General features: G+C 35.3%; 1 protein-coding gene across 3 annotated transcripts in view; it reads right to left on the bottom strand.

Annotated features, from left to right (window-relative positions):
• The window catches only part of plekha1b (pleckstrin homology domain containing, family A (phosphoinositide binding specific) member 1b), a 58,854-nt gene that overhangs the window by 16,194 nt on the left and 29,228 nt on the right, over positions 1 to 13,432 (bottom strand). For all 3 annotated transcript variants that reach the window (XM_048608836.1, XM_048608838.1, XM_048608837.1), the window contains exons 3-9: positions 12,628 to 12,684; positions 9,397 to 9,442; positions 8,831 to 8,928; positions 5,906 to 6,040; positions 4,719 to 4,856; positions 3,782 to 3,850; positions 1,412 to 1,476 (exon numbers count right to left, since the gene is read on the bottom strand). In XM_048608836.1, coding sequence (XP_048464793.1) covers positions 1,412 to 1,476; positions 3,782 to 3,850; positions 4,719 to 4,856; positions 5,906 to 6,040; positions 8,831 to 8,928; positions 9,397 to 9,442; positions 12,628 to 12,684 — 608 coding nt within the window. The remainder of the gene's footprint in view (positions 1 to 1,411; positions 1,477 to 3,781; positions 3,851 to 4,718; positions 4,857 to 5,905; positions 6,041 to 8,830; positions 8,929 to 9,396; positions 9,443 to 12,627; positions 12,685 to 13,432) is intronic.

Genomic DNA, 13,432 nt, shown 5'->3' on the forward strand with positions numbered 1-13,432 from the left:
ATTCACCTACAATCGCATACATTTCCATCATAGACATTTCAAAACAGAAATGTCCTTTCATATCTCTAGATCGGGTGGGACTTGAACCTGGGCCCACTAACTCAGAAGTAGGGACACTACCACAACATCACAAGAGCCCCATCATATTACACCTACACTTCAATACAGAATTCAAACTGGAACTTACAATCTATACCAGACTTGAAATGTTAATTCTGTTTCTCTCTCCACAAATGTTGGCGGACATGCTGGGTGAATTCAGCAGCCTCTTCTTTTATTTAAAATAAAATGTAACTGATTTATAGGTTCTTAGTACTGAACATGCGTGTCCAAGTCTCCAACTCGGAATCTCTGTTGCAGTTTCAATTGAAGTAGTGGTTTCTCATAGAAGTCAAAAGGAAAGGAGTAAAAGTTCATGTTGTTTTCATCACAACTCTGCTGGTTAACTTTATGGTTTTTCGTCTAATCTGAATAATGTAGCAATGTCTCTACATGTACACAAATGAAAAGTATTTAGTTGTATTCTTCAATAAGCAGTGTGCTCCACTGCTTTATCTAAGTGGTAGGCATAAATTTACTGCAGTTTAGCAGAATATAGGGTATCTCATAGAAAAATAATATTCTAACAGGACGAGACAGGACAAATGCAGGAAGGACATAACTGATGACCAGGGAGTCCAGAACCAGTGGTTACAAACTAAGGATACGAGATAAGTCATTTAGGACTGAAATGATGAGAAATTTCTTCACTCAGAACGGTGAGCCTGTGGAGTTTTCTGCTACAGAAATAGGCTGAGGCCAAAGTATTGAATGTCTTTCAGGAGGAGACATATAATTTTTGGGACTAAAGGAATCAAAGGTTATGGCAAAAGCAGGAACAGGGTACTGATTTGGATGATCAGCAATGATCATAATGAATGGCATAGCAGGCTCTGAGGGTCGAATGGCCTACTACTGCTGCTATATTTCTATGTGTACATTTACAGTAGAGATAATACTTAATGATTATTTAACATTACATCATATGCTACACAACTCATTTCTGAAGAGTCACATTAACTTTTATATACAAGATCAACTATGTTAAACTTTAACAAGCAATCACTGAATACTTAAATTGAAATTTTAGATTTTGATCCCATAGGGCAAATTGGTTGGCTAGCTCCCTCCAGCATGCAAGTCATGTAAATGCATAAAACAAGATTTAAACGTGAATTTAAATTTCAGACAGTAATTCCAATTCCCTAGCACCCCACCTAAAGGTTGCGCCATTACATTCCCCATTGTTTTCCTAAGTAAATCTTCCAATCCAAACCAGAATTTTGACCCAGCAACAGAGATGGAATGAAGAATGATCAATAAGCTATAATCAACTGATTAATCAAACAGAGGCAACACAAACAACACAAACCTTTGTTTACACTCCTGAACCTTAATAACTTCTTTAAGTGGTATACTCCGAAGTGGCTCCTTATCCTGCAAGAAAAACAACTTGTTTTATAAATCATGCTTCCACCCAATCAGGCATTCAAACATTTTAGAACTTTAAGGAAACAAACATTATTTACAGATGCAGCAATTACTGTCTAACAAGGATGTTTACATCATTTCTCAAGTTTCCAATTTAACGTACAGTCAACAAATTTTCAATTTGTAATAAAAAAAGGTGGGTTTCACAACTTTCATGTGCCAGGAAGTGGTTATATTAGCATTCTTGATTCAATGCATAGTGCAAAGTAGTGTCACCAAGTAAACAGACTATGCAAACTTTCATGGTAAACTGTTCCATTTATATATCCAGTAAATGAAATATTAACCTATAATGATATCAAGGGGCAAAATGAAAGAAAGCTAATAACACAAGAAATTCTGTAGCAAGTAACAAGAAATAGGTGATGAAACATCAGAGCTGCAATTCTGTCAGGTATCCAAAATTTATACAGCTAGAAAAAGGCACGTTACGATCACCATTTACTTTGCTTAGAACCAAAATTAGAACCAACTCCACCATTCCTTTTGCATACATATGCAGCTTTATCTAAACAGTTTTGCACAAGTCCAAGGGCACTCAGAGGAACATATGTAATGTCACCAAATTTAGCAACAGTAAGCAGCAGACAATTCAACTTGGTTACAGTCTTCAGTGTTCCAGCTTTGTTTTTCAAATTAGTAATGCATACTCTTAAAAAAGTAAATGAATCAGAAAACAAAGAAGCTGCTAATTATTTCAATTGATCTGTATACTCACTGTTGAGAATTCCTCTAAACTGATACTAAACTCAGAAATTTAATGTCATCACTATCTGAGGTAGGGAGAGATTTAGAAAAGTAGAATTTAAATATTTAGAGACTTTCATCACAATTAAATTTAAATTGATTTATTAGTTGGCTTCCATAAAAATTTTGCACCAACTAATGATTTTATCATGGAAAACTATATAGCTTGTTATTTCTGACCAAATTAGGTGAATTTCATCAGAAGCTCGACAGGTTTGAACTGGTTAAGAAACTCTGGAGCAGTAGTTTAAATATTTGTTCTCGAAAGAGGAAATGATTCTTTCTCCACTGTTGAACATGTTCTAACAGTTCTGTATCAGTCTGTCAAGAGTAGTATAGGCTATGCACTTTGCCGAGATGAAATTTAAAAGAAAATTCAACTGCACGCTACAAATTGAAAACAGATTATCATAAGTTCAGACAGACAATCTCCCCAGGTTGCAAAATATTCTGATTTTATTACAAAGTATTTTTTCAAGCTATGTTATACTTGTATCTACTGTGATTACAATGATTATATATTGTGTTTGATAGCCTCAATGCCCCAAAGTGCTTTACAGTACACTTTCAAGTATAGTAGCTACTGTAGTATAGGAAATGCAGCCATCAAATTACATAGAGCAAGATCCCACAAAAATGATATGATGCAGGCTATAAGATAACATGTTCTTATGTTGCTGATTGAGGGATAAAGTGCTGGTTAGGACAGAAGAAGAACCCTTAATAGTCCATCTAACCAGAAACACTGCACTTAGAATAGTGAGAGGAATATGCCATTATCTTAAAAGGCATTTTTTTTTCCTCCAGTAGGAGCCATAACAAGTTTTCTGGCACTCTGAACGTATTCAGATTCATGTACTCATGATTGCTGCTGCGAATAGAAGCATGAAATTTTGCACTGCACTGTACACAGAAGTTTGGTTAAATCAACCACAATATGTTGGAATGACAAATGTACCATGATACATTCGCACAGTTATGAAAACAGCCTTTTAAAAGGTAGATTTGGATTTGCTTATTGAAATAGAACGTCATTTTCTTAGTTTTCAATACTCTCTTACAGGTTAACAGTGGTTTTAAGGATGATCGACAACATTATTAACATGACACCAAGGAGCTCAGGTCCATCTTACTAGGGAAATAAAGCCAATATAAAATTAACTTAATAATTCCAATGAGAATTTAACTAACCTGTTATATTACTTTTCTTTTAGCAATAACATTTATACCAATAAAGACTCCTCTACGTACTGTGAGAAAGCGCTTACCATTACTTCTAAAATATTGTAGGTGCCATCTTGAAACCTGAAGGTGGACAAAGTAAGCAAACTTGCATCAGCCTGTATGTTTCCTGATGCAAGGTTTTCTGCAACTTTATCAGTAAGAATTGATCAATAAAGTTATGAAAGTGATTCCATAATTTTGTAATTATGTGATCATCACTTATTAGCTATGCCAATAATGATGGAAGATTGTAAATTATTCAAAATTAAAGGCGGCATACCAGATCAGATTTATAATAACTTATGGAGTTTTCATCTAGTATGAAATGTCTTCTTTTCCAGTTTTTCATCTGTAAAGATAAAAACTACAATTAAAAATAAAACCAAATTTTAGCAAATTGCAGTCAACCTAGGTAAATTTTGTCATATTAATCATTTAGTTAAAAAGATCACCTTTGTTGTATTGAATAACTGCATGCAAATACTTGCCTGTAGTGTTAAAAACAGGTAAATAAACCTCTATTCTGCACATTTGGAGTATATATTACTTAACTCACTCAAATTACACTTTGTTTAATGTTTGCATGCTTCGGTCATAACAGCTGAATACTAATTTCAGTTATGATCATTCTGCATTAGAATTATCTGACAGTCATAGAGTCATATAGTACGGAAACAGACCCTTCTATCCAATTCGTCCATGCTGACCAGGTTTCCTAAACTGAACTTTTCCCATTTGCTTGCGTGTTTGGCCTATTTCCCTCTATACCTTTCCTATTCATGTATGGCGAAATGCCTTTTAGATCCTGAATTTTACCTGCCTTTACCACTTCCTCAGACAGCTTATTCCATACACGTGTTATTCTATGTCAAAAACTTGCCCCTCTTTCTCCTCTCATCTTAAATCTATGCCCTCTAGTTTAAGTTGAAGGGTACAAAGGAGTGACGTTTACGAATAAAGGGTACAAAAGCTTGTAGAATGTTTAAATCTTTCCAGCCTTTGCCTGTAAAGGCTTCTTGTATAAAGTCATAGAGCTAATTCTTAAATAGAATCTAACTGAAACATGCCAAGACACCAAGAACCCAAGGATCTAAAGTTGAAGCAAAATGCAAAGCTGCCGAACTGAAGTATAAAAGAATCACACGAATATGTGCTAATATGGCAATGATCTACAATCAGACAGAGTTTAATATCCAAAATAAATCCTGGTTACTCACTACTGCTCCTTGTTTAACACAGTAACCACTTTTAATGACTGCTTGATCAGATGTAGGCTTGCCAATAAAATATGCTAACTGACTTTGAGAACGTTTCAAATTATTTTTCTCAATTCCTTCAAGACATTCCATCCCCTCCTGTCAAAAAAGAAGAAAAAGTAATTGAAGGCAAAATAAATGAGAACTAAAATCTGCTCTAACATTATCAGTAGGTAGTCATATTTGTATATGTGATTTGATGTCTATACAGAGTTAACACATTAACATTTTGTCAGCATTTGAAAGCAACCTTCCAGACTAGATTAGCTTGAATAAATTCCAAGTCTAGACCCCAAGATTAATCTGACCATAATTAGTATACATAATTCTGTCAGAAGTTAACAACATGAACAGAACTTTTTAAATTGCTGGGGGTGTATAATGTTGATAAGAAAAATCTACTTAAAAAGAAATTAGAAATGAACAATTTTTTTTTTAAATCAATGACACTGACATAACTGTCCGAATAAGATTTACTTCCACATGTTTTCAAGCTACAAAGTGCAAAGGTTTGAGGTAAGAGCACTTCCGGAATCTTATGAATGATAATAGTAGGCATAACTGTAGCAATCCAAGAGTAAAAAGAGAACCACCTTCAAATGTAACTGCTGTTTCAACACCTACAGTAAGTCACAGACAATGCGTTAGAAAGTTAAATCACTTAAATCCATAAAACATATAAAATGTCAAATCACCAAGTAAATGTGTGACCAAAATTGATTCTGCATAAAGCTCTTCCTTTACTGGATCACAACAATCTCTCTCCGCTCCATTTAGATGATCACTCTCCCTTTAAAGTTTAATCTATGTTACATTTGTATTTCTCATGACACCATTGCATAGATTTAGTAGATTAGCCATTTCTTTTATACACCTTTTATCAGCTTTGTGTTGTGATGTGACCGACACACATTAAAATCACTAAAATTAATTTCATTTACAACCAAAGATTCTGAATACCATTATTTTAGTCAAACATAACACTGGAATTTTTAACAAATGTTTATACATAATGATTTTCATAACTTTTAGTTAAACGAAGTCTGAACTTTCAGCCAGTTCTAAGTTGGACAGGTATGTTGCACAAATAAATTTGCTTGACTATTATAATTCAATAGTTACATTAGTATGATCATTTTGTCTTTCACCTGATTAGTCTGTGTAATAATGGGAACACCACCAATAATTTCGGTCTTGTATGGCCCCGGCTTCCTTCCACATGGCCCCTCCGTAAGACAATTTTGGTTGTCTGCGTTCGCTTGAACATCTGATGGTTTTGGAACCTGTTTTAAAACGAATAAAGCAGCAATGCAACATACGTGCAGCATGACTCATACACGACAAATTTTTATCTGCTACTGAAGAAATTAACAGCAAGATTATCCAAGGCCAATGGCATTGACATGCTTTAAATTAAGATATTTCACAAAAATAACAAATCTTGATATTTTCAGATAAATATGCAACTTCCAACTAGTCATTGAATTAGCATGCAAGTCGGCATCATCAGGAAAATATAAATAACTCGCACAAGTAAATAGCATGTAAACATATTTCAGAACATTTTTCAACAGTGAGTAAGTGAATAATTATTAATATATAAATTATATATATATATGCGCGCAATATTTCATTACCCGTCCTAATACCAGAGTAAATAGCTCAAGCTACGAACACAGGTTTTCTGCAAATTGTTTGTCATTAATTCTGAATGTAAACTGTCATTCAGCACAAAAGCATTTCATGAAAGCCCAATAAAATTCCACAGTGGGCTACCTCAAAGGGCAGTCAGGAATCAACAACATTTCTGTCAGGGTGGATCACATACAGATGTGAAAAAGGTAGAAGCGGTAAAATTCCAATGCCACAGAACATTTGTGAACAACAAAAATCCAACAAATTCATAGCCGTTTTTATAAATATTTCTCAGCTTGCTTTAAAAACCTATTTAACTTCTCAAAGTTCCATCATGGTACTTGAACATAACTTTTCTGGATTGTTAGCATTTGCCAATGGTGCAAAGAAAGTAGGGCTACACGAAGGCCCGCGTCAACAGAACAGTTCTGAGGATGGGTCACCGGACCCGAAACATTAACTCTGTTTTCACCATCACAGATGTTGCCAGACCTGCTGAGCTTTTCCAGCAACTTTGTTTCTGTTCCTCATTTACAGTGTCCACAGTTCTTTTGGTTTTTTATAGAATGCACGGACACTGATTAAATACTTCTGATGTCTACTTTGAGCAAATGGGAAATCAAAAGCCAGTGTACACTAGCAATTTCAGGGTAGAATGTGGCAGGACCTGGGATTGCATAAAATACAGGGAGCAGAACTTTGGATAAGCTGAAGTTTACAGAGATAGAGAATGGGAAACTGATGAGCACTATGCAGGTCATTCTATTCACATCAACCCACAGTAAAATCTCTCCCTTTTTCTTTCCACTATCCCATTCCTTTGTTATAGAATCATACAGAAAGGAAACAGACCCTTTGGTCCAGCTTGTCCATGCTGACTAAGTTTCCCAAACTAAGCTAGAACCATTTACTTGCATTTGGCCCATATCCCTCTAAAACTTTTCCTATTCATGTACCTGTCCAAATGACTTTTAGATGTTACTGGAAAAGCTCAGCAGGTCTGGCAGCATCTTTGAAGAAAAAAATCAGAGTTAACGTTTCGGATCCAGTGACCCTTCCTAGCAAACACTAATTGATAAGTATTATAAAACTGATCAGGGTAATTTTCTCCACTTCTTTAAGTTCTAATCACTTCTAATCATCTACTTAAATTAGGTAAACTTGAACTTCACTTTTAAAAAAACAGAGAAACAAAGCAAACTTCAACAAAATATAATTTGACTCTAGTTAAATGACTTAAATGTTACAAAGAACAGAATATCAGCCAGCCAATGTATGATGTGTATTTCATCATGGTGAAATGAGAATCACCACTTTTATCCAAATACTTTCAGCAGGACTGAAATGATGAAGTAAAACAGTGTTCTAACTTGCCTAACCCTTGCAAAATGCAAAAGATAAAAGATAGGTATTTCCTAAAGATAAACATTGACTAGTAAACTAAAATGTTGGACCCACCTGCCTACTCGGGTTTGTAAAAACTGAAATTACTTTATTTTACCTTTCTGAGCAGCTACATAATTTACATCTTCTGAATAACCTAGCTGGAATTGATAACTACCTGCCAGATTTTGAACTCTGGAATGAAAATGACATTACTCTCCTTAAAAAACACAAAAGTTCTGTTGTTAATTACTTCTCATATCCAGCTGGACTTATTGTTTTTAGGCTTCGCTTGTTCTCTAATCACCTTGAACACTTTTCATTTTAATTATAAAACTTTCAAGCTAATGATTTGCAATTCAATTTTTTTATTAAGTTCATTTGTGAATTTTTCATTTGATTATTGGAACAAGAAGCAATTTCATATTTAATCGTCCTGCATAAGTATCAATTTTAAAATTATTAAATGATGAGAAACATTTTTGTTACTCTCCTGATCAATCCCCAAAATCATAATAGCACTCAGCATCATGATTACCATTCCCAGAGTTTTGCAGGCAAATAATATAATCGGGAATCCTTTGAGCTTCCAATTACCTAGATTTACAGATGATAATGGTCAAACCATCTTCAAAAGTGATTTTAGAGCAAGACCAAAGCAGTACATACGTGTCCAATTAGCATTTATATTTATGTCTCTCATAGCCCAAAACATTTCTTTCCTTCAATTACTAATTTGTCTTTTAAACACCTCACCTGCACATGAATATTGCAGAGGCTGCAAAGGACATGTTAAAACAAATGAATCATCTCATTAGTATTTAAATAACACGCTATTTTGTTGCTACATTATGCCAAAAATTAATGTCTTACGTAAGCAGTAACACTGGCAAATGATAGATAAAAAATAAAATTTTGAAAACATTCCTCATATAATCAGAAATTAAGATACCAATGAAAGAATAAAATTGAGGTTAAAATAGAATTTGTAAACAGTACAATTTTTATCCTTTTAGTGACTGTATTACAGTGATACCTCAACAAGCTTGACTTACTGTAATCTTGGTGGCTTTGTTCAGTATATTCACCCACTCAACCAAGTCCTGCTGATCATTCGCTTGCAGAAAGTACTTTCGCATTCCAGCATTAATGACTGTTAGGATACAAATCAAAATCCTGATTCTAGACTCATTAATAAACTATTAATCCTTTAGTCAATGGCCAAATACATTTCTCTTTGAAAAGCACAACTGGGATTCTGTGAAGAATTCATATGCAAGTCCTAACACAACCAACTCCATGAAAATCACCCAGCAAGTTGAAATTCCCAATGGGCAATTGCCAGTACTGGAAGCCTCTGTATAGATCGCCAACTCGAAGTTAGTGTTATTATTAGAGTTGACTTTAAACAGCAACCATACTTAGAAAGTAATTCAACTTGTACTCTGTGGGATATCTTGAGGCTGATAAGGTGTTACAATTAATACTGTTTTGCAATGCTTCAGTGCAGAATGAGAGTGCCTACCATACAGTGTATACAACTATTGGAAACATAACTAAATTAGTGGCACTGACTAATAATCATTTCAAGTGAATAAATGCAGTTTTAGAAAATACTTACCGAAACAGTACTCTGCTTTTGGCCGCTGCTTTGTTGCGTCACTGACCTAGCAAATTACAAGTATCAAGTTAAACAAAAAATATGGCACATGTTGTCCTTTCCGCAATTTTGATAAAAATTAAGAAGAGTGCTAATTAAACGGAGGGAAAAAATTGGATTAAAAATGCCCTCAGAACAAGTATCTAAAACAATATAATATTATGACATAGTTCATTTGCTGAAATTCAGAAAACTACTTTATACATAATAGTGAACTTTTCTGTTTCCAGGTATAACTGCTCATTGCCAGTAGACATACATCATTGATAGATATTGCTTATTATAAATTACAAAGGAAAATTTACAACCATGCAAAAATGAAATTCATTAGGCACACAGTCTATATGTATCTTTCTATAACTTTCTTTGACTCAGTTGGTAGTGTATCTGTCTAAGCCAGAAAGTTATGGTTTCAAAGTCCATGAAGACTTCAACATGTTGACATTTCAGTGCAGAACACAAGGAATGCTACCTTAGCAGTTGAGATGTTGAAGTACAGCCCTATCTGCTTGCTTAAGTAGTCAAAGATACCAAATTTGAAAAGGATGAAGGCCTTCTTCCATATGTCTAGCAAAAATTTTAGTTTCAGTCAGAACAAACAAAAACACACCATATAATCATTCATTTATGATGTTGTCTATGATAACTTGCTGCATGGAATTTGACTGCAATAAGAAAACTGAACAAAAACTAGAACAAAAAGTAACTAAAGATGTTTCACTCAACAAGCATGCACTGGTGTTCACGGAACAGCAAGACACAAATGCCACAGAAGTCAGGTAAGAAAACGATAGAAAAAGAAGCACTTAAATTGGAGTTTGTCACACATGGGAGAAATCAGACAATTCTGTGCAAAATATACCAAATATAGTATTTTTCAATGGCTCAGTACAGGCCAATAATGGTTAAATAATCAGAGTAGTAACTGAAATAGGAAGCTAGCATACCACAATGGTTTTATTTATTGGCTTGAACATATCAATACCCAATGAAAAATTCAAAGCTTTACTCCAATTGAAATTTAAATTTACAGATCTTTAAAGTGCAATGCCAAGAAACAGAAGCAATTAAGGTGTTCAGACACACCCACTGGGGCAATTTATGATAAGGAATTTTGTTCTTGTACAGGTCTCACTTGGAACGCTGTGCCCATCCCGTGTAGTGCATGGCATTGAGGTTTTTGAAAAGGATGCAAAGGAGGGCTGCTGGATGAAGTGTCAATATAAAGCATCTTAGTTACCAAGAGAGTCTAAGGGCTGGAGCTCTTCACTTTAAAAAAGCACAGTCTAAAGAGTGATCTGATTGGAGATTCTGGAAGGGTTATAGAAGACTGAAAAGTAGCAAATACAGCTCCTCTATTCAAGAAATTACAGAGACAAAATGACAGGAAACTACAGTGCAGTTAGCTGATGCCTGTCTTCGGAAGATGTTGAGCATTAATCATTAAAGGAGGTTAGAGCTGAATACTTCAAAAAAAAACTCACTAATCAGGAAGAATCAGGATGGTTTTGTGAAAGGGGAATCATGTTTAGCAAATTCATAGAATTCTTTAAAGGAATAATTTGCGCTTTGGATAAGGGGAAACCCACCGATGTATAGATATTTGACTTTCAGAAGACTCTTGACAAGGTGCCATATAAGACATTATTGCACATGTACAAATACATGGTGCTGAGGATAACGTGCTAGTGTGAATAGAAGATTGACTGACTGGCAGAAAACAAAGTTTGCATAAATAGGTTTAGTCCACCCACCACCCCCCTCACCCACATTTGGCAGGGTAAAACAAGAGGAGTGCCACAGGGGCCTGTGCTGGGGGCCCAGCTTATTTTTTGTTTTACAATTTATAACAGTTAGATGTGGACAGTGAAATCATGGCAGCTTAATTTGCAGATATCACAAAGCCAAGCACGGAGGGGACTGAAGGAGGTTGTGAGCATAGGCTGTGAGTACAGGCTGAGAGTAGACAAAAGACTGACAGAGTATAATGTAGAAAATGTGAAATTGTTCACTTTAACAGGAAGAACTTTTAAAAAAGTATGACTTGAATGGAGAATGAGATTAAGTGCACAAGTCAAAAGAAGTTAACATGCAGGTCCTGCAACTAAGAAGGCTAAATGAATGCTATTCTTTAATATGACAGGTAATGAAAATAGAAAGGAGGATGTTATGCTTCACTTTTATAGGTCATTGGTGAGACCACGTCTCCAACAGTATGCATTGTTTCCATCGCCCTTATTTAAGGAAGGATGTAAAAGCATTAAAGATGGTTCAGAGAAAATTTGATATCTGGAATGAGTGGGTTGTCTTCTGTGAAAATGTTGGACAGAACTGGGCTTGTTTTCAGTCTAAGATCCTGAATAATCTTAAAGGTGGACATAAAAAGAATGCTTGGCGGGGAAACAATTTTAAAATTAGGTGCTGCCCTTTTAGGAGAGAAATGTTTTCCCTCAGCAAGTTGAGAGTACTCTGCCACAGAAGGCAACAGAGTCAGTGTCACTGTGTATTTTTAAGGCAGAGGTGGACAGATTCTGATCAGGCAAGGGAATCAAAGGTCAGCGGCAATAGGTGGGAATGTGGAATTCAAAACACAGATTAGCCATAATTTTACTGAATAGTGGATGGACTTGAGGCTGAAATGCTTACTTTCAACTAAGTCCTATGTTTGTACTGAAGTTTTTAAAGTCACAAAGAAAACAGATCGTGGTTTAACTGACAATGTGGTCCAATTGAGTAGGAAGGATTAGATAACACAATTTTAAGTTGTGTAAAGTAAGATGAGGTTCAATATCAGATGGTCAGTCTTTTCATAGGCAGATAAATTGGACCGCTGCCCACCATTGCTAAATCTAGGTCAACACTGTCATCAAAATTTGCTTATGTAGAAACTCTTACTTTCAAAACAAAAGTTACAAGTTGGAAAAGTAATATAGATGAGAGAACACCAAGCCTGGGTTACATCCCAAAGTAGATTCAAAATCTGAGCGTTTGTAACTAGCCACTAAAGTATTCCTATTGTGTTAAATAGCACATTGGTGATATTAAAATACCTTATTGATGCAAACATACAATCTTGCATTACATACCCATGTACCGGATTTTCTTCTTGAATTTCTCTGCATTTCAAAACTCTATCATTTTGAATTTTCTATTTGTTAAGACGAACAAATTCCATAAAAACTAGTTAATTACCTTTGAGATGTAAGTAAGTTTAAGAGCCCCAACGTGTGATGCACCTGATGGCAGATTCTAAAAATTAAGCAAATAAAGAATGCACCAGTTAAAATGAGAGCAGCTGCAGCACAAGCCTTTTCAGACAATGTGCTTATCCAGCATGACAAAGAGGTGTGCTGCAGTAATGAAGTCTTTTCCTTATAGAATTTCCTTCATTGGCTGTAAATGCGCATCTACGAGACAAATTGCTAATGGGAATCAGAATTTTCCATTATGTAGGCTTCCAAGAATTGAGACTGTACCATCTTGAAACCAGTGAACAAAGCAACAGTGTTTTTGTTACATTTTATTTCATGACAAATTAAGCAGGGGTTATGCAAGAAATATTCATAGAATGAAATCATTACTTCGTAGAATTTAAAATGTCCTTGCATGCAAATTTATAGTTTTAACTATTAATTTTAAAAGTGTCTTCAAGCTTCATCAGAAATGTTCTTAACCATTACTAAAAACAAACACTTGCTAAAATCTTTTCAGAGATAGTAGGAACTGCAGATGCTGGAGAATCTGAGAGATAACAAGGTGTAGAGCTGGATGAACACAGCAGGCCAAGCAGCATCAGAGGAGCAGGAAGGCTGACGTTTCAGGCCTAGACCCTTCTTCAGAAATGGGGGAGGGGAAGGGGGTTCTGAAATAAATAGGGAGGGGGAGGCGGACAGAAGATGGATAGAGGAGAAGATAGGTGGACAGAAGACAGACTGGTCAAAGAGGCGGGGATGGAGCCAGTAGAGGTGAGTGTAGGTGGGCAGGTAGGGAGGAGATA

Source organism: Rhincodon typus, chromosome 20 (assembly GCF_021869965.1).
Source record: "Rhincodon typus isolate 14 chromosome 20, sRhiTyp1.1, whole genome shotgun sequence".
NCBI lineage: Eukaryota > Metazoa > Chordata > Chondrichthyes > Orectolobiformes > Rhincodontidae > Rhincodon > Rhincodon typus.